At 35.9% G+C, this 21142-nt stretch overlaps 1 protein-coding gene across 1 annotated transcript in view; it reads right to left on the bottom strand.

Moving 5' to 3' along the window:
* The window catches only part of LOC107659514 (talin-2), a 180427-nt gene that overhangs the window by 24921 nt on the left and 134364 nt on the right, over positions 1–21142 (bottom strand). Inside the window, exons 22-37 of the mRNA XM_016448485.1 lie at positions 19396–19509; positions 19194–19307; positions 18977–19111; positions 18137–18265; positions 17948–18050; positions 14950–15158; positions 14319–14438; positions 13950–14147; positions 10451–10590; positions 7013–7106; positions 6120–6209; positions 5910–6032; positions 4925–5068; positions 4639–4800; positions 4305–4445; positions 1080–1261 (exon numbers count right to left, since the gene is read on the bottom strand). Coding sequence (XP_016303971.1) covers positions 1080–1261; positions 4305–4445; positions 4639–4800; positions 4925–5068; positions 5910–6032; positions 6120–6209; positions 7013–7106; positions 10451–10590; positions 13950–14147; positions 14319–14438; positions 14950–15158; positions 17948–18050; positions 18137–18265; positions 18977–19111; positions 19194–19307; positions 19396–19509 — 2198 coding nt within the window. The remainder of the gene's footprint in view (positions 1–1079; positions 1262–4304; positions 4446–4638; positions 4801–4924; positions 5069–5909; positions 6033–6119; positions 6210–7012; positions 7107–10450; positions 10591–13949; positions 14148–14318; positions 14439–14949; positions 15159–17947; positions 18051–18136; positions 18266–18976; positions 19112–19193; positions 19308–19395; positions 19510–21142) is intronic.

The following is a 21142-nucleotide window of genomic DNA, read 5'->3' as shown; positions in this document are numbered from 1 at the left end:
CACACACACACACACACACACACACAGACACACACACAGACACACACACACACACACACGCACACAGGGCTGGCTGAGCTCCAGTTCTGATTGGTTGATCTGGGAGGACAGTGTGTGGAGGGCAGCCAGATGGGCAGCGAGCCGAGCCCATCTATTTTTGTTAAATAAGTAATTTATTGAAACTGCTACACTGGGAACTGTTTTCTATGTAAAATGTAATGTATTCCTGTGATGCAAAGCTGAATTTTCAGCATCATTACTCCATTCTTCAGTGTCACATGATCCTTCAGAAATCATTCTGATATGTTGATTTGCTGCTCAGGAATTTTTTTTTTATTATTATCAAAGTCGAAAACTGTTGTGCTGCTTAATATGTTTGTAGAAACCATGATACATTAGTTTTTCAAGATTGTTTGATGAACAGAAAGTTCAAAAGAACAGCATTTATTTGAAATAGAAATCTTTGGAACATTATAAATGTCATGACTGTCATCCTTCCTGAATAAAACATTTTTATGTTCAATAAAGGAAATCTTACTGACGCCAAACTTTTAAACAGTAGTGTGTCTAATAAAAACTAGGTCTAAACGAAATATTACACATATTAGGAAACAGACACCAAATAATAAATAAACATACTGTATTTATTAAATATACTGTATATTTAAATGTGTACTAAATCTAACACACAGGTGAAATTGTTAAATAATTATTGTGACAGTTTTGTGTGTTTATACATTGATTTGCTTAACTGTTTATGTTTCAATTTAATATAATAATTATTCTGTATTCATTGGCTTTCCCTGGTTTTCCATTTCACTGCTTGTTGGTGATATTACATCCCCCTGGAGCTGTAATGAGGGGAACAGACTCTGTGTGCGGGAAGATTTGAGAAGAGAACGAGAGCGTGTGTGAGGAATGAACAGCTGCTACTGTTAATAACGCTTGCTCTTCAGTTATTTAATACAAGTTTAAATTAAACCTCATCTTTATTATTTATCACCTGATGGAGACTGAAGCCGCGAGCTTTTCACATTCACCAAACCGCTGAATCAGGTGTTTATTTGCATGATGCTGACCTGATGGACGTGATGAGGCTCTTGATGGAGTCCGACACGGTGCGGGAATGGCCTGCCAGGATGGACCAGGTGGGTGGGTCTTTGGGGTTAAGGATGAGCGAGCGGGCGGTCTCTAATAAGTGGGTGGAGCTGTCCAGCATTGAACGGGCTGAGCGAAGGATCGGCTCCTGGGCTGCTGAACCCTGGGATTGAAAACAATTTAGTTTACAGTGTTTTTAATTATTTCATTCTTAAAGTCACATAAAAATGTGAGTACCGTATATAAAGGGAAAATAATGTTGTAAGTATTTACAAAATATTTTCAGTTTGTAATTTAAAAAATAAATGTATTTATGATATTCATAATACATTAAATATTTTACAAATATTTTTTAAAATTGTAATATTTTTTTTATTATATTACCCATCCATCAAAAACAGAACATCAAATGCAAAAATGTGATGAATCACCAAAAATGTTTGAATGTTGATACAAACACACTTTCAGTCCTAAATAATTCTATTAACAACTAACAAGATGTTAAAAACATGCAAGAAGCTGCTGTAAGAACAGAACTAAACTCCCACAAACCCCAGAAACAGACTGAGGTGATAAAATTGTCAGGGACAATCCACACTCACTGATCTTTCAGACTTCCTGTGAGTAAGTCCAGTGTCAAACGGAGAGAAACCACTTTGTTTTGGCACAAAATTACAGGCAATATTTCAAAGACAGAGGAGTCATCTAGTTATTCACGAAGTCAGTGTAGGCACATTTTACAAAGAAATACAGTACACGTGAAGTGACAATTAACCATGTGTGCTAAATTGAACATTTTTCATTTTAGATAAAATATTGGCAGTTACTTTGGAACCATTGTGACTGATGGTACAAAAATAGACAAACAAATCAACCTTTGCTTGTCTCTGAGCAACCCACACTAGTGGTGTTTCTTTCCTGAATGAATCAGTGTTTTTGAATGAATTGCTTGAGCGAATAATTCCATAATTCACTCTTAAAACAGACACTTGTTTTGTTTCTAAATGAATCAGTCCTTTTTAACAAATTATTTGAATAAATGATTCAATCACTCACTCAAAAACACAGTCACTTGATTGCTGAATGAGTAAGTGGAATAGGTTGAGTAAATGATTCAATGACTCACTCATATAGACAGTCAATTGATTTGTTCCTAAGTGAATGAGTGCTTTTAATCAAACTGGTCAAGTGAACAGTTCTATGACTCACTAATAAAGACGGGCTGCGTCTGAAATCACATACTTCCCTACTATACTGTAGGCGAAAAATGTGAAAGTAGTAATTTGTCCGAAATCACAATATTCATAAAACAGAAGGCCTACTACATCTGGCGATTATCTGAGAATATTTCTGAATGGCAGTAAAGCAATGCAACTGATGCTCACATGACAAAGAAAACATGATGGATGTAGCACATACAGATTATGTTCATACTACCACATTCATACTATATAGAACATACTTTATGTTTGCAAAGCAATTACTTATTTAAAAAAAAAATGTACCTACTCAGAGTCTGATTTCAGACACAACCAGTCACTTGTTTTGTTCCTGAAAGAATCAGTGCTTTCGAATGAACTGGTTGAGTTGATTTAATGACTCACTCAGAAAAACAGTCACTTGTTTCGTTCCTCAACGAATCAGTGCTTTTGAACAAATCAGTTGAGTAAATGATTAAATGATTAATTCAAAGCCAGTCATTTGTTTTGTTCCTGAACGAATCAGTGCTTTTGAACAAATCGGTTGAGTAAATGATTCAATAGCCACGTATACATGCACACTTTTTTGTCATTCCGATTAAAATCATTCCGATTGAAAGATTCAGTGGACTGTTTACATGAGACATTATCTAATCCGAATGACAACAAATACAAATCACCAGAGGAAAATACGCCCGCGTTAATAGCTGCTTGTGCTTGCTATAAACGGACGAATATTTGAATCCCTTGCGTTCAATCGAGCGCTCAGTCATGTGACATTCACATTCATAGAAATTATACGCCCGTCTTCTATCGGACCACACACAGAACCAAACTGATTTCTCGTTTGCAGTTTCTAATAACTAAGTTGCACAGATATATCTATCAGATAAAATAATAAACACAATATAGCTTGATCTCAGCCAGTTGATCAACACACATCATCATATCGCCATCATTTCTAAATGTTAAAGCATTGAGGGATAAAATAACAGTACGACCCTCTGTAACGCAGCTCTGAAATGAATTGTGTTGTGATACTATTACTGTACTTAAATAGAACAAATAAACGATTTCTTACCAAGAGTTGCTGAACAATAAATCAAAGGAGCGTTGCTTTATGAACACGGAGAGTGATCGCAACAAGCTCTATCACAAATAACATTTCCAAGAGTGTTTTCACACATTATTCATGGCGTGAGCACTTATAAATTCAAGCAGATTGGAAATTATGAATCTGTAATAAATAAATACAAATGACAAAGGCAAATTTTGGTCAAGTTGTTTATTTTCATTGAGCTATGGTGAGAGTCACCATTGTGTTGTTTCAAGCTGAAAATCTGAAAATTACGCTTCATTTCAGATCCGTTTTCCACTCCGGTCAAGAGAGCAGATATGGCAGTTCATTACACAGCAAGCGTTCTCCATTCTAATGTGTTTATAACGGTATAATTTAAATGTTAACATCTACCTCCACTATTTCCCAGTCTCTACTGTAGTGTCGGTGTTCCCAAATTCCAGAATGCCGCAAAGTAATCGGTTTAATGCATGTTTACTTGGCAGGATTTTAATTTTGTTCGGTTTATAGAAAGGTTTATCCCACCCCTCTCAAACCGATTACAATTTCATTCGGTTTGGACATTTTTATTCCGATTGAGGTGTTTACATGGAGCATTTTCATTCGGATTGGACTTTTAAACTGATTACAATGCTCCATGTAAACGCACCTACTGATACACTCATAAAGTGACTGTTTCTGAATGAATCAATGTTTTTGATCAAATCGGCTGTAACCTGCAGAAAGATTCACTATTACACAGTTTGTCTGGAATGCCCAAAAAATACAAATCCTAACCCCAGAGCATTGTTTTGCCATTTTTAGATTTGTCTGTCCTCTTGATTTGGTTCAAGATTTAAAATTTGGCTCTAAAAATTCAGTAGAATGAGTACCCACACACTCACACAAAAATAATAAATGAAATATTGTGGTATTCAGTATTTCATCACCTCATGGCTTATCTGCGCAGGAATGCTGGCAAACTCAGGGTTGGAGGCAAAGGTGGAGAGATTATCCACAGCTTCTATCAGTGGGGTCGTGGCCACTCGGCATCTCTCGCGGTTCTCATCTGAGAAATCCCCATCCAAGGCCTGAGAAACACAGCAGAGAGATCACATCTGCTGAAACACTTCAATCCTCACGCATAAATAAAGCTTTATCAATGCTTATAAGGTTGCAAATGGTCAGACAAGCTCAAGTTCTTCATGCTAATGCACACGATTCAATCAATTATCAATTACTTTGGTACCAAATGATCTTTTGGTAATTAATTGAAGGCTGTACCTTTATAGTTTTGACAAGGTTAGCCGTGGTATTGGCGACCTCTTTGGCTGACTGCACGAAATGTCTCCGGGCTACAGGATTGGCTGTTTTGGAAGATGCCAGACGACAGGCGTTGCAAAGAGCCGAGGTGTGCTTTGCAACAATGGTAGCTGCTGACAAAACCTACACAAACAAAAAGATGAGGAAATGCAAGCCACAGAGATTCAAAAACCACAAAAAGCCAATCAGGATATGGCCAGACAAATAAAAAATAAAGAATGAAACTTGATACTAAAGAGCCAGTCACCTGGGATGGGCTGCTGGCCGGGTCCACCAGATTCTGGCAGGCCATCTGAATCGCCTGATTGGCTCTTGCAAACTGGATGGGATCGACCAATCCCTGATGACCCGACTGGCTGTTGGGGTCTGAGACTCCTACCAAATAAGAGGCCTGACGAAAAATAAAGGCATGTTGAACTAGTAAATTCAACATGAAACCAAAATGTATGTATTTATTTACTTACTTAATATTATTATATTATATTATATGAATTGTTATATTTATTATTTAATATTATATTATTTATTTCCCTTGTTGTGCAAGATTAATTTGTGTAGTGTACATTATTACAATAAATATGTATTATTACTTTTAAATCTACAAAATAATAAATCACATCAAAATTTTTTCCTTTTTCCACCTCCGAAACGAAAGATAAAACCAATGCAGTGGGCAGAAAAAATGAATATTAACCAATTAACCAATCACGATAAATTACTTTTGTTTCTTTAATCCATTTTTTTTTTTACGTTTTAATTAATATATTCATATTTATTATATTCATAATTATTACATTACATTATATATGACTAATTTTTCTTAATTAATTTGTGCACTTAAAATTATTTAACTTTTTTTTTCTAATACTACTCCAAAATGAACCTTTTTCCACCTAAAACATCTGACAAAATCAATGCACTGTAGACAGTAAAACATATATAAAATATAAAAAACGTATATAACCAATAGCAGCATAGCTATGTTTTGAATCTTTTAATTTATTATTTTCTTTCTGTATTATTATATTATATTATATTCTAATTTACTGATGAATAAAAACAAGCCCTGTCACCAAAAGCTAAATGTGTTGCAAAAGCATTTTCAAGTTGTCGATTAAATCAAATGGTGTTGATAAAAGTTAGCTATTGAATTTTTGAATCGCATTTCTAAAGCATAATGTTTCAAATGCATTGTGGGAGCAGCTTCAGAGAGTATCAGGCCAAAAGCTCACCTGTCCCGCCGCCTCAGTCAACCCACACAGTGCTTTGGATGCAACACCCACACAATCCCCGAACGCTGGCACGTTTCCCGTCTTACAATGCTGTGAGATTCCAGCCATGGACTCCCCGAGAACCTGTTCAGTCAGACGGCGAGATGTGTAAACATTTGGAACGAACAAATTTCTTTAGAGAATTCAGGAATGTTGTGATGGATTCTTTACCTTGGAATTCTCCATAACGCTCTCAATGCAGTCAAAATAAGAGAGATCGCTGACCGGCTCATTGGGATTGTCCAACATTCCTCGAACAGCCTGTGTGTTCATGGGAGAGGGAAAGGTTAATGCACCTTAAGATGTTGAGCATGCCTGTTGCTTTGAGATATTTGAGATATTTCTAACTTACAGTATATCAAAGAATTTCAAGGCTCATAAATGTAATAAAAAGCACACCACCAAATACCTCAGAAAATGAACAAAAAGCATTGTGTTTGGGGCAGAAACAACCCATTTCAAAATGATTACACAGGTTTGGACATTTTATTTATTTATTTAGTCATTTAGCAGATGCTTTTATCCAAAGTGACTTACAAATGAGGACAACAGAAGCAATCAATTGTAGTATTAAAAAAAAAAAAAAATTGGACATAAATTATAATCATTCACAGACCCCAAATAATCATTGTTGGCTCTACTTTAACACACAACTGACCTGTGGCTGGTATATTTGAATGTTTCACAAAGGCATCACACAAAACGCTGTTTTTAATCAACAAATAAGGCCAAATATGATCTAACGTTGATCTCATTTATATAAGACCACCATAGAAGACCTAACGGGAAAAAAACAGGCCCTCACCTTGTTTATTTCATACTGTTTGTTGAAATATATGTGAAAAAATTCTAAATATTTATTCAAAATATGAATATAAATTATGAATATATACATGTGCATATATATATATGTTGTAATATTCATATATGTATGTTTATAAGAAAGCAATTAATAATTTTCCTTTACATTCATAGAAGTACAAAACCATCATAATTTCATCAATACTCATCTCAAATATAAAACGGATAAAACTTTGTAAGATTAAGTGTGTGTATTCAAGTACCTCGAGTTCTCGTAGAGCGTTATCACACTCTTTTTGTCCTGGTGCCTGCTGGGTACACAGTGTGATGAGTTGATTAATGCTCTCTGTGACCGCTCTGAAACACAGAAAATCACACCCAGTCAGAATGACACAAAAAGCTCCTTCAAAGACTTCACTTATCAAATCTATTTTTCTCATTGAGCTTTCACTCCCTATATGTAGGAAGGAGGCACTAACATTGAGGTCTTACAAATTTATCAGAATCATGACAAAACAAGGTTTTGTTACACTCATATGAGCCAAGATTTGAGTGAGTGTATGTTGGAGTGTATGTGTGTCAGTCTGCTCTCTCCTTCATTAAGGAAACTAAATCAATCTAGCTCAAAACCCTCAGGAGCAGCTGCTTTCCTGTGGTACCTGAGAGGATTCTACAGCACTCTCACACACACACACACACACACACACACACACACACACACACACACACACACACAGAATTGTTTTTCATCATGATAGGTATTTTCCACTGACTTCTATTGTTTTTATATTGAGCTAATAATATTTTCTATCCCCTAATTCTGGCCATAAATGTAACTCAAGCCCAAAACAATTCTCCTTTTTTTCTTCCGATTTTCCTTATGACATTATTTATTATATCTATAATGCTGTATAATTACTCTTGTGTGGCGGACGTTGGACAAAACACACAAACCTGACACACTAACAAACACAGCAGCAAAGTCAATAACAAAACCACAAACAAAAACTCTCACATACATGTAATCCAAGCAAAACATTTTAACCAACAAATCACTCACACCCAAACAAAACACCCACAAATTAACAAACAAAACTCAAACACTAACAAAACATGCACACACGCAAACATACACAATAACAATACTCAAACACTAACAAACATACACTAGCAACAAAACACACATTAACACAAACATACTCACACAATAACAAACAAACACACAAACAAAAACACTCGCATTCAAGAAAATCCAAATAACAAATCAACAAACATACAAGCTAACACACACACACACACACAAGCAAAAATAAGCCCACACATAAACAAAATGTAAACATTAACAAACAAAACATGCACAATAGAAACAAAAGAATACTCACACGATAACAAACAAAACTCAAGCACACAAAAAAACCCACAACAAACATACACAATAACAAACAACTTAAATAATTACAAAACACACACACACAATAACAAAACTCTCCCTCACACAATAATAAACACAAACATACTCACACAACAACAAATGTAACGGTTGCATTTTATTTTATAGTACGTGTACTTACATGTACTTACAATGTACTTACATTGTACTTACCCAAGAAAGTACTGGTAATATAAGGTAACTACATGGGGTAGGGTTAGGTTTTGGGGTAGGTTCAGGGTTAGTACCTAGTTATTGTAATTACTACAATAAGTACATAGTATGTACATGAGGAACAGGACTGTAAAATAAAGTGCTACCAATATAACAAACACAAATATGCCAGCACAATAACAAACAAATCTCAAACACTAACAAACAAATATACTCACACACTAACAATACTCACACACACTAACAAACACAAACATACACAATAACAAAACTCACATAAAATGCACACTAACAAACCTACTCATACAATAACAAACAAAACTCACCCTAACAATCACAAACACGCTCACACAATAACAAGCAAACACACATAAGCAAAAACAAACTTTCACTAACAAAACATTTACTCAAACACTCATACATAATCAAACAAAATGCACTAACAAACATACCAATAACAAACAAATCTCAAACACTAACAAACAAATATACTCACACACTAACAATACTCACACACACTAACAAACACAAACATACACAATAACAAAACTCACATAAAATGCACACTAACAAACCTACTCATACAATAACAAACAAAACTCACCCTAACAATCACAAACACGCTCACACAATAACAAGCAAACACACATAAGCAAAAACAAACTTTCACTAACAAAACATTTACTCAAACAAAATGCACTAACAAACATACACACTCACATAAATACAAACACTTGAAAACTAACAAACAAAAACAGATAAACAAACACACTCTCCAAACATGCTTGCTTGACCATAGTAATGTGTATTTATTTGTTTTCCTCAAGGTGACATTTGGTAGACAGAACATAGACAATTCAATTTTAAGGACTAATGCTCACTATTAAAGGTAGGGTAGGCGATTTCAGAAAGGCTAGCGATAGCAAGCTAGCTTTGATCCCCACCTTCCCTGCATAATGACTCTGCAAAGCCACACCTCCTCCAAAACACGCCCGCAGGCAGACCAGAGAATAACCAGCGACACGATAAGAGACGGCTTTGGTGGGGGATTGAATGCAACACTGTCAGATTACCTCATGTCTCATTCACCCGTGAGAAAACATTACAGAACAAAGTGCATAATATTACAATAATAGCGCCTTTCACTCTCGCTGGAACGCACTGATGATGTATCATCTCTGCGCAAAAAGTATGCAAATACATATATTGACAGGCAGGCAGGACAGCCTATCGTAATGTTCGGACCGAACATTTTGATTGGACGAACATTTTATGGTCCTTCGCATCCACAGACGATATAAATACATATAAGTTTAGACCACTTTACTTGGTGTTTGCTATCGGGATGTGAAGAGACTTTCAACCAGCATAAAATTGTTTTTTTAACCAAATCACCTACCCTGTCTTTAACTAGTTTATTAGCATGCATACTGTATTACTATCATATTAGCTGTTTATTAGTACTTATAAAACACATATTAATGCCTTTTTCTGCATGACCATATTTTAGATCCCTTAACCCTACCTAGGGCTGCACATAATAATCGCAATTACAATTTCAAGGGAATAATCGACAATTATGATTTTTGTCATAATCGTGCAGCCCTAACCCTACCCCATACCTAAACGTAACAACTACCTTACTAACTATTAAAAAGCGTTAAGAGTTTTTAAGAGTTTATTAAAAAAGTCGTAGTTAATAGTGAGAATTGGTCCCTAAACTAAAGTATGGCCATTTTTATATACAGTTAGTTATATTTAATATAACCTGACCCTAATTCACACCTTTACAGAAAACTTTCTGCATTATTACAATTAAAAAAACAAACAAACAAAACGGTAACATACACTCCAAAGAGAACGGAAAAATTGAAATCGCATCATATGACCCCTTTAATAAATGAGGCCCCCAAAGGTTTTGGTTAAAATATGGTTAGCTAGGCATGCTCTCACACACTCATACACACAGTTTCTCATTTTGCAAAAACATTCAGCTGAACAGCTCATTTTTTGTCGTTGGCCAGCAGGCTGCCCCTCAGGTTGACTGGTTAATGATCACTAAACTCTCTCTAGACTGCCGAATGAAGCTCATTCCTACCGTGCCGCAGCTGCGAGGAGGTTCTTGGCATTTGCCGCCCCTGGATCAACGGAGAGGGACTTGGCGGCCAACAGCAACTTGCTGGATGCCATAGAGATGTTCTTCAGGTTGCCAACCACCTGGATCTGGTCATCTTTGGACTATGGAAACAAAAGACTGGCAGCTCAGCCTGCAGTCAAACTATGTTGTTCTTCAACTTTATTTCAGCAGAAAAATGTGCAGTGTTCTTTGAATACAGGTTACATTTTATGGTTACAAAATTTAAAGGGATAGGTTACCTAAAAATATCACTAGCCTCATTTCATTTTAAACCCATATGACTGACTGACTTCTAAGGATCACAAAATATGTTTTTAATAACATACTCGTCACTTTTCTATGGAAGCTTGTTTCTGCCACGGAATAAAAACAAAGGTAATTTCGACTTTTTATTTCACAATTCTAACTTTACTTCTTGCAATTCTGTTATAAACTCAGAATTTTAAGACGTAAACTCCAAGAATTGTGAGGAAAAACAGTAAAAACTGCAAAATGTAAACTTGCTTGTAATACTTTTCCATGCAAGTATAAATGGGGAAGCTTTCAAACTTCAAAAAGGATGCAAAATACCATAAAAGTATCATAAATGTGGTCCATACGGCTTACTTAAGCAACATATTTCACGTCTTCTGTAGACATATGACAGCTTTGTGTGCAGAACAGACCAAAACAGGTGGTAAACCATTGTCTGCCTTTCAAGGCATTGTAGGTCTACTGAATATTAATTATATGATTCCACATAATTAATATTAATGATCCAAGTTGATTCACTGTACAAAAATCAAAAGTTGAGAAAACTTAAAAGTTTAAGGCAACCAGCTTCAGGAGATTTTTGAGCTTTTTCAACTTGTTTTTGTAGTAGATTTTTGAGTTTTCTCAACTTTTTGTTGTATAAACTGAAAACAACAAGTTGAGAAAACTCAAAAATCCCCTGAAGCTGGTTGCCTTAAACTTTTAAGTTTTCTCAACTCTTGATTTTTTACAGTGTTTGCTTTTCTAATTTTGCCCTTAAAAAGAGCAAACCATGGCTCTTATTTTACATGTAATTTCGATGGGCATTAGTCTCAAAGAGCTAGACTATCTGCTTATGGCTTCTGGCCTGTTCTGTCCAGCCAGACCTCTGTGTCCCGCACTATCCCTCAGTCATCCTTTAATGGGCATGTCATGCTCCATCAACCCCTCTGCTCGCCCGTCTCTCCAAATTAATCAACAAAACATGCAGAACCAGAACATCATCAAAGATTTCATTAGGGTGGAGCATCTTCATGCTCTCTGGAACAATTATCTGCCTGAGTGAATTAGATGTGAGGCGCTAATTAACAAATGAATCATTTTAGAAAACGTTACCGCCATTTGTTTTTTCTCTTTGGTTAGTTGTTTAACATATATACTGTGCATACTACCTTTCAAAAGTTGATTTTATTTTTAAAGAAAGTAATAGTTATTCAGCAAGGATGCATTAAATTCTAAAAGTACTGTCACTTTTGTTACAAAAAATTACATTTTAAATAAATGCTGCTTTTTGAATCAAAGAATTTAAAAAAATGTGTCATGTTTCCACAAAATATTAAGCAGCACAACTGTTTTCAACATTGTGACTGACTGACTTCTAAGGATCACAAAATATGTTTTTAATAACATACTCGTCACTTTTCTATGGAAGCTTGTTTCTGCCACGGAATAAAAACAAAGGTAATTTCGACTTTTTATTTCACAATTCTAACTTTACTTCTTGCAATTCTGTTATAAACTCAGAATTTTAAGACGTAAACTCCAAGAATTGTGAGGAAAAACAGTAAAAACTGCAAAATGTAAACTTGCTTGTAATACTTTTCCATGCAAGTATAAATGGGGAAGCTTTCAAACTTCAAAAAGGATGCAAAATACCATAAAAGTATCATAAATGTGGTCCATACGGCTTACTTAAGCAACATATTTCACGTCTTCTGTAGACATATGACAGCTTTGTGTGCAGAACAGACCAAAACAGGTGGTAAACCATTGTCTGCCTTTCAAGGCATTGTAGGTCTACTGAATATTAATTATATGATTCCACATAATTAATATTAATGATCCAAGTTGATTCACTGTACAAAAATCAAAAGTTGAGAAAACTTAAAAGTTTAAGGCAACCAGCTTCAGGAGATTTTTGAGCTTTTTCAACTTGTTTTTGTAGTAGATTTTTGAGTTTTCTCAACTTTTTGTTGTATAAACTGAAAACAACAAGTTGAGAAAACTCAAAAATCCCCTGAAGCTGGTTGCCTTAAACTTTTAAGTTTTCTCAACTCTTGATTTTTTACAGTGTTTGCTTTTCTAATTTTGCCCTTAAAAAGAGCAAACCATGGCTCTTATTTTACATGTCATTTCGATGGGCATTAGTCTCAAAGAGCTAGACTATCTGCTTATGGCTTCTGGCCTGTTCTGTCCAGCCAGACCTCTGTGTCCCGCACTATCCCTCAGTCATCCTTTAATGGGCATGTCATGCTCCATCAACCCCTCTGCTCGCCCGTCTCTCCAAATTAATCAACAAAACATGCAGAACCAGAACATCATCAAAGATTTCATTAGGGTGGAGCATCTTCATGCTCTCTGGAACAATTATCTGCCTGAGTGAATTAGATGTGAGGCGCTAATTAACAAATGAATCATTTTAGAAAACGTTACCGCCATTTGTTTTTTCTCTTTGGTTAGTTGTTTAACATATATACTGTGCATACTACCTTTCAAAAGTTGATTTTATTTTTAAAGAAAGTAATAGTTATTCAGCAAGGATGCATTAAATTCTAAAAGTACTGTCACTTTTGTTACAAAAAATTACATTTTAAATAAATGCTGCTTTTTGAATCAAAGAATTTAAAAAAATGTGTCATGTTTCCACAAAATATTAAGCAGCACAACTGTTTTCAACATTGATAACAATCAGAAATGTTTATTGAGCATCAAATCAGCATATTAGAATGGTTTCTGAAGGATCATGTGACACTGAAGACTGGAGTAATGATGCTGAAAATTCAGCTTTGCATGGCAGGACTAAATTACATTTTAAAATATATTCAAATAGAAAACACTTATTTTAAATTGCAATAATATTTTTACTGTATTTTTAAACATAAATGCAGCCTTGGTGAGCATAAGTAACTTCTTTCAAAAACATTTTTGAACAATAGTATACATGTGTACATGAAAATTTTTCATTATTGTTATTTCAACAAAATGCAAAATGTTGTGCAAAGCAACAAATTCAAGGATTTTGGACCTAATCTAGCTGTTTAATAAACCTGGCATTGTGTATTATGAATATTGTTAGCTCTTTGAAGAGTTGTTTGGTTCCTCTTTTGTAAGTTGCTTTAGATAAAAGCGTCTGCTAAATGCATAAATGTAAATGGACCAATGAGATTTCTCTGTGGGCGGAGCATGTTAAGAACCATCTCTCAGCTCTAAGAGGGCGCTGAAACTGTACCTGAGTGTGTCCGGCCATCTCGATGCCAGCATCTAAAAACTCGTCAAAGTCTTGGCTGAACTTCCCGGAAGCCACAGCCAGCTGGCTGCTGCTCCCACGTGTAGACTGCACCACATCTCCGGCTGAATGATTGAGCTCCGCTGCCGTGTGGTTCAGGTCAGTCTGGGCCTCTTGGAAGGATTTGGAGCATGGAGGAAGCTGGAAAAAGTTAGGGTTGATCACTGTTGGGCCTCATTCATGAAACATGATCAGATGGAATTTCTGTGAACAGCATTTATAAATTGCGACAATTTACGTAATAACATTTTTCGGATCATTTACACAGTTTAGACTCACTAGTAGCTACACAGAACTGACAAAAAAACGTACATTTTCCACAAGCAATTTTTTACTGGCTTCGCCAATGCTCCTGAGAGCCATGTCCACATCCTTCTGTCCAGGTAAGCAGTTCACACAGTTATTCAGAGAGTGAGAGACAGCCTTCGCCACCTGAAAAACACCAACAAACACACACATTCCCACCAATAACTCTACAAAGGCCCGGAGAGATGCGGCGTGAATCTAAAATTCAAATCAGCCCCTCGGCACAACAGAGAAATCCGTATCCCTAATTTATGCCACTGTCACAGACATATGCCAAGCAATATGTTTGCATCCCAAAGGAACCTGTGCGAATCAGGAGGCACGCTGGTGCCTTCCAGAAAAAGGGTGCGCCGAGAAACAGAGAGACAATAGAAAATAGCTCAGTTTATTGGAGATAATTGCCAAGAGGGAGCTGATGGGAGATTGATCTGGTTTTAACACAGTAGCTGAAGAAGACAAAAACTATTCTGGCCTCATATAAAGACGAATAAATACTTTTTTTTTGGATAACTATGTAACCAAACTTCTACTTTAGCTTCTACTTGTCATTGAATAAATGTTCTCGCAGATGGGTGGACATCTGTCGTTATTTGCGTGTTGTTTAATGGTGGAATGCATGTAATGTGCGTCGTCCTACCTGTGCTAATCTCTGCTGGCTCTCTGCATCACCAGGGCACACTAGGGCTTGGTGGGCTTCGTGGATTAGCATGGCCGAGCCCTCCATCACGTGACAGGCAGAGTCCAGCATGGCCGCTGCAGCTTGGGGCTCCACGGTACTCGCTGCCACTCCCCTCGCGGCCTGGGCCAATGTCCTCAGAGCTTGAGCAGTTTCCCTTGCTGCCACACCTGCCGCAAACACACACACACAAATATAAGCAATTGCAAATATATATTATAACTGGTATATGGACCAGGACGATTAATTGGACAATTTTTGGCATTCTGAGGTTATATCTATCACAGTAATCTAACAATATAATCATCAGACCAATTAATAGGCCAATATTTGCAATTTTGAGATTATATTTATTACAATGATCTACTGATATAACAGACCGATTAATTGGCCAATATTTGGCATTCTTAGATTATATCTATCACAGTGGTCTACCAATATAATCATCAGACTGATTAATCAACCAATATTTGCCATTTTGAGATTATATCTATTACAATGATCTACCAATATAACAGTCAGACTGATTATTTGGACGATATTTGGCATTCTGAGATTAAATCACTGTGATCTACCAATAAAACAGATTTAGTAATTAGAGAGCATTTGACAATCTGAGATTATATCCATCACAGGGATCTACTGATATAACAGTCAGACCAATTAACTGGACAATATTTGAGATTCTGCTATTATATCTATTACAGTGATATACCGATATAACAGCTAGACCGATTAATCGGATAATATTTGCAATATTTCTGAGATTATATCAGTGATCAACCAATATATTAACAAGACTATACTTGGTATTCTGAGATTATATTTATTTTAGCAATTGGGCAATTTATCACCAATTAATCAGTCAATATGCATCAACCAGACTGAACGATTTTGAGATTATATTTATCATAGTGATTGACCAATATATTGGCCAGTCTGATTAATCTGCATAAATTTGCCATTTAATATTATATCTTTCAAGCATATTGATCGACCAATATATCAGCCAATATTTAACACTGTGACATTATATCTATCTCAGTGATTAGCTGATTTATTGACTAGAGTGATAAGTCATTGAATTTGGCAATTATTGGCTGATTAATCTGCCAGTATCTGACATTATGAGATTATTTTGATCATAATGATCAACCAATATATTGATCAGATCATTTAATCTATGATATCTGTCATTAGGAGATTATAATTATCAGTGTTCTGATAAACTGGGCAGACTACACTGATATCTAGCAATCTGAGAATATATTTATCATAGCAATCGAACAATATATAACTGGACAATAATTGGAAAATATTTGGCATTCTGAGATTATATCTATCAGTTATCGACCGATATATCGGCCAGATAATAAATTATATTTGACATTCTGATATTATATTTACCATAGCGATCACAGGATATATCACTCTGAACAATTAATCGGCTGATTTTTGATAGTATGAGATTCTGTCGTTTAGGAGAGACCCCCCCACATGATTGTAAAGCACTTTGGGTGTACAACAATACACAATAAAGCGCTATATAAATGCATAATTCATTCATTCATTCATTCATTCATATCTATTACAATAACTGACTGGACAAATCCGATTAATTGGCCGATATTTGGCATTATATCGGTCTATCATTGTAAAAGACTGAGATTATCTGCATCATTTGATAACGATGTCTGCTTGGCCTAATTAATCTTCTGAGTGTTTGTTTTTAAAGAGAAAATGTGGCAAATAAATAGTTTTGCCAATTTGTATGATTTTTTTGGTTTCATTTTTGGATTCCATTATAGCATTATAAATGGCGTTCAAGCACATTCTTTTCTTAATTCTTTTCTCAACACTGGTATCAGTCATCAAAAACACATTTTTTTTTTTTTACCTTATTTTTACATTTACTGACCGACTGCAATAAACTGTAATGCAAAATGAGGGACATTTTTGAAGCACCCAGTCCAAATGTCTTGCTCCAAATAAAGTTTTATGCCTCATTTTGGCTCATGGTTGACTCAGAATGCCCCTGCTGTTCCAGTAAATGAGTGTGGAAAGAAAATAAGGCGCCATATGGGATCTGACCTTTACTTATAGAACAGAAAGCAAAAAAAAAAAGGGAAGGGCCAATGCAGGCAAATTGCATCAAATTGCATTATCCAGCCAAGTAGAGCCCAATTGCTGATGGTATGTTAAATCTAGTGAAAATAAGATTAATGAGGGATGGGGGTTAGTTATACCCTTGGCTTGAGAAGCTGCAGGAGCCGGAGTGGAAGAGGGGGGATTTGTTCGAGCATGCCATTAAAATCTGTCTTCAGAAGCTCTCCTGAGAGCAACGATCCAGCCAGACAGAGTGAAAAATTGATGGGTGGTGCAGGTAAGTTACAGCATCGCTCTCCTCTCAGTTTTCATGCCTTTAATTTGGAAGAAGCAGCTTTGTTGGGAAAACTCAGCCAGCTTACAAGCATCTCGTAGAAGCATGAAATATTAATCATAGATGAATTTAGATATTTCTGCAAATGTCTCTGTTTTTGTTGCAAAAGATACTTGATAATAAAAACCTGGATGATTAACTACTTTTTGTTTAGCTCAACTGGTAGAGAATTTCACTAGGGATGCCAAGGTCTTGGGTTCGATTATCTTGAATGCATTGTAAATTGCTTCAGGAGCGTTTATTTAAATTTGTATTCAAATAGTACATCATTCGTTTTAACGTTATTTACAAAAAACAAGACATGCTCATGGATCAACATTTGCTGTTTGTGTTCTACCAAACAATCAAGGACTTAACCCCAAATTCAAAGGGTAATGATTGGTTGATGGGACGTTAATCCAGGAACGTGTCCTACTTGTGTAAATCCTGTTGTTATACTGCACGTTTCATATTCAGGATAGATATATTCTCCTGAAATATTGTGTTTCATATGCTGAAAAGCAACATAAGTCATCTCACCAGTATAATGTTCGTTGCCCTGGGCGGCACAGGTCAATAACTGGGCCATGGAGGAGCCCACAGCTTTAGACGTACTTCCGAGATCCTGAGCGCACTTCTCCAACTACAGACACAAGTGTGAAGAAGCAACGGTGAGGACTACTGCTAACAAGTCTGATGATTTAGTTTTATGTGATCAATTTTACCTACCGATTCTCCAGGTAGCGGTTTGAGTTGTCCTTCCAGTGTGGCCATTTTAGCATCTTGTAGTTCACTCTTGAGAGTCTGAACAGCACTGAGAGCCGAGTCGATCTCCAGAGGACCACACGCCTCATGAGCCTATGAAACAATACACAAAGATAACAAACAAACAAACATTTTCAGCCAACTTTTGTGAAAAAAGCTCCATTGTCCATACACCTTAGACAGGGTAGTGCCATTTTTTATTTTTGACAGGACTGAACACAAAGCTCTGAGGGACTGAAGTGCAGTGCGTTTAGTGGATTCTACTGTTGTTTAACAATATATCAATTGTTCAGCTGATAAATATCTTTCTGAAAAAGAAAAAAAAAAACCTCCAGTAGTTAAAAACCTCATAAAACAGTTCTGAAAGTGAGTTGCGTAAAATTACGTCATCTAGGACCTTTATACAGTGCCATTGTTAAGACTGTAAGTCTATTTGTTTTCATCCTTGTTCATTTCAATATGGCGTCTAAGTCTATTATCAATAGTGTAGAGATTCTTTCACAGCTTAAAACAATTTTAACGACTTGTCTGTCGCACTCATGAAAAGTTCCCAAATTTTAACGACTGTCTGTCGCACTCATGAAAAGTTCCTATTTGCGCAGACTCCCACTGAAATTCAACTGTGAAAATTTGCGGAAAATGTTACCACACCTTAAATTATGAGAAAACTATAATTTCTGTCCAAACTGTCCCTTTAAAACATGAGTAATGGAAGGATGAATCTCTACGTCTGATTATTATTATAATATGCTTCAGTATTTAAAGGTGTTTTGGATCTACTAGCAGGCAGTGAACTGTGGGCACCTTCTGTGCAGCTGTGCGCAGCTCTGCCAGGCAGGTGGCCAGGTTCTTGGCACACTGACCAAGTTGCATCGCAGCTGCCTGGTCGGTTACCGTCGGAACGGCCGCTTTAGCAGACGTCACCATTTTGCTTCCCGGCTGTTTGGAGACAGAAACAATGTGAGGATCATTTAAACGTCAAATCAGAGGTTGCTAAACAAATATAGAATGTGCGTTTTACCTGCAGGAAACTCTGGCTGGCGATGATAAGGGCGAGTTGGGCACCAAGATCTTCTGGGTAGGCCTGACTGCCCCTCATTCCCTGTACTAGTTGTGGGATATGGTCGGCCACTGCCTGAAGAGCATCCACAAATCCACAGTCAGAATAGTTTCATTCAAATTCAAAAATCCTGAACTAACCAGAACAGAACTACCCACAATACCTTGCAGCTAAACACGAGCTGCTGATGTGACATGGTGTTCTTATTGGATGCAGCTGCATTCTGGGCAGCGGCAATGGTTTGCGTAGCTGCGGCTGCGGCCTGCTTAGCTGCATTCTGTTCCAGACAAATAACAATGACGAATTACAGCTTCAATAATTACTAACACAGCAAATAACAAACGTGGAAACAGTGGCGGTCTATTACATCTGGTAGGGCTGCACATTTGGAGAAGAAAAAAAAAAACCGAATAGCAATTTTTAAAAAAAAATTTAAATTGTGATAAAACAAAAATGTAGGACAGCACTATTTGACCAAAAATGCTGTGAATATATATAAATATGACAATTCAACAACAACAATAATAAATATATTGCTACAACTACTATTTTATATAAATACAAATATAAATATTTATTTAGTAATAATAATAATAATAATAATATATAAATAAAAATAAGAAATATTATTGCTATATTACATTGTAAAAAAAAAAATATATAAATTATAATTTTTTTAAAATACATTTAAAATTATTTTTTATTTATTTATTTATTAGTTATTATTAATATTATTATTATTATTTTACTACTACTATTACTAAATGAAAATAGTAAATAAAACTATTGTAATATTTCAATGTAAAATAAAAAAACAAGCATTTAAGAACATAATAATAATAATAATAATTTTATATTTAAACCAACTGTAAAATTACAATACCTAATTTCTTCATGTTCAATGTATGCACTTGTTCAGTATATTTATATATTTTTTATTTATTTAATTAAATTGCAGTCTTTGCAACTTGATAAGCACACTAAGCAATATTGCGATTTTGGTTTTATTTCAATTAACTGTGCTGCCCTAACATTTGGCATCACTCTGCACCGGGTTAGATGTAGTGTTAACCATACAAAGACCCGACTGTTCTGAGTGAATTTCATTACAGGTTCAGCAAGGATTGTAGAGCATTTGGGATGTTTCTGGCGATGTCCATCATAAAAGGATTTTGCAAAATCCAGTGGCGGCATGCTACACTTTAGAAGTAAGAGCAAAAGAAGGCGAGCAACAAGAAAAAGATTCTTTGTTTTATGAAAGAATATTCCATGTGTGAGGAAGAATGATAGATGGAAGAGACAGAAAAAAAGAACCTCAAGAACAAAGCCATTTTTGCTGATGGGAAGAGACCAAACAGAACCAGAACGCTGGATTCCACTGACTGAAACTGTCGGCCAATGGAAAAATACCCGCTATGGAAACTAGACTGCTACCACATACAGGCTGATAAAAAGCCACCTCTTCCTTGCTAATATGAGTTTTGACCTAAACAGACACAAAACTGGGGATGGATGCTGTTGAGCTTAAAAATGGGCTTGCACAGTAATCCATTTTTACATTTTATTAGCGTCCTCCACACCACTATAATTTAGTATGTTAAAGGGGTCATATGATGCGATTTAAATTTTTCGTTTCTCTTTGGAGTGTTACAAGCTCTTGGTGCATAAAGAAGATCTGTAAAGTTGCAAACACTAAAGTCTCAAATCCAAAGAGATATTCTTTATAAAAGTTCAGAGTCTGCCACACCTACCTAAAACGGCTCGTTCTAACACGCCCCCACATGTCTACCTCACTATGTGGGAAGATTTGCATAACACCGCCCAAATGTTCACGCAAAGAAAGAAGGCGTAACTTTTAGTCTCACTGTAGTTTTGTTGGCGCTGCAGCCATGTCGTGAAGACGCTGTGTG

This window comes from Sinocyclocheilus anshuiensis, unplaced genomic scaffold (assembly GCF_001515605.1).
Source record: "Sinocyclocheilus anshuiensis isolate Anshui unplaced genomic scaffold, SAMN03320099.WGS_v1.1 scaffold387, whole genome shotgun sequence".
NCBI lineage: Eukaryota > Metazoa > Chordata > Actinopteri > Cypriniformes > Cyprinidae > Sinocyclocheilus > Sinocyclocheilus anshuiensis.
The sequence above is the reverse complement of the archived record's forward strand: the minus strand, read 5'-3'. Positions and strand labels throughout refer to the sequence as shown.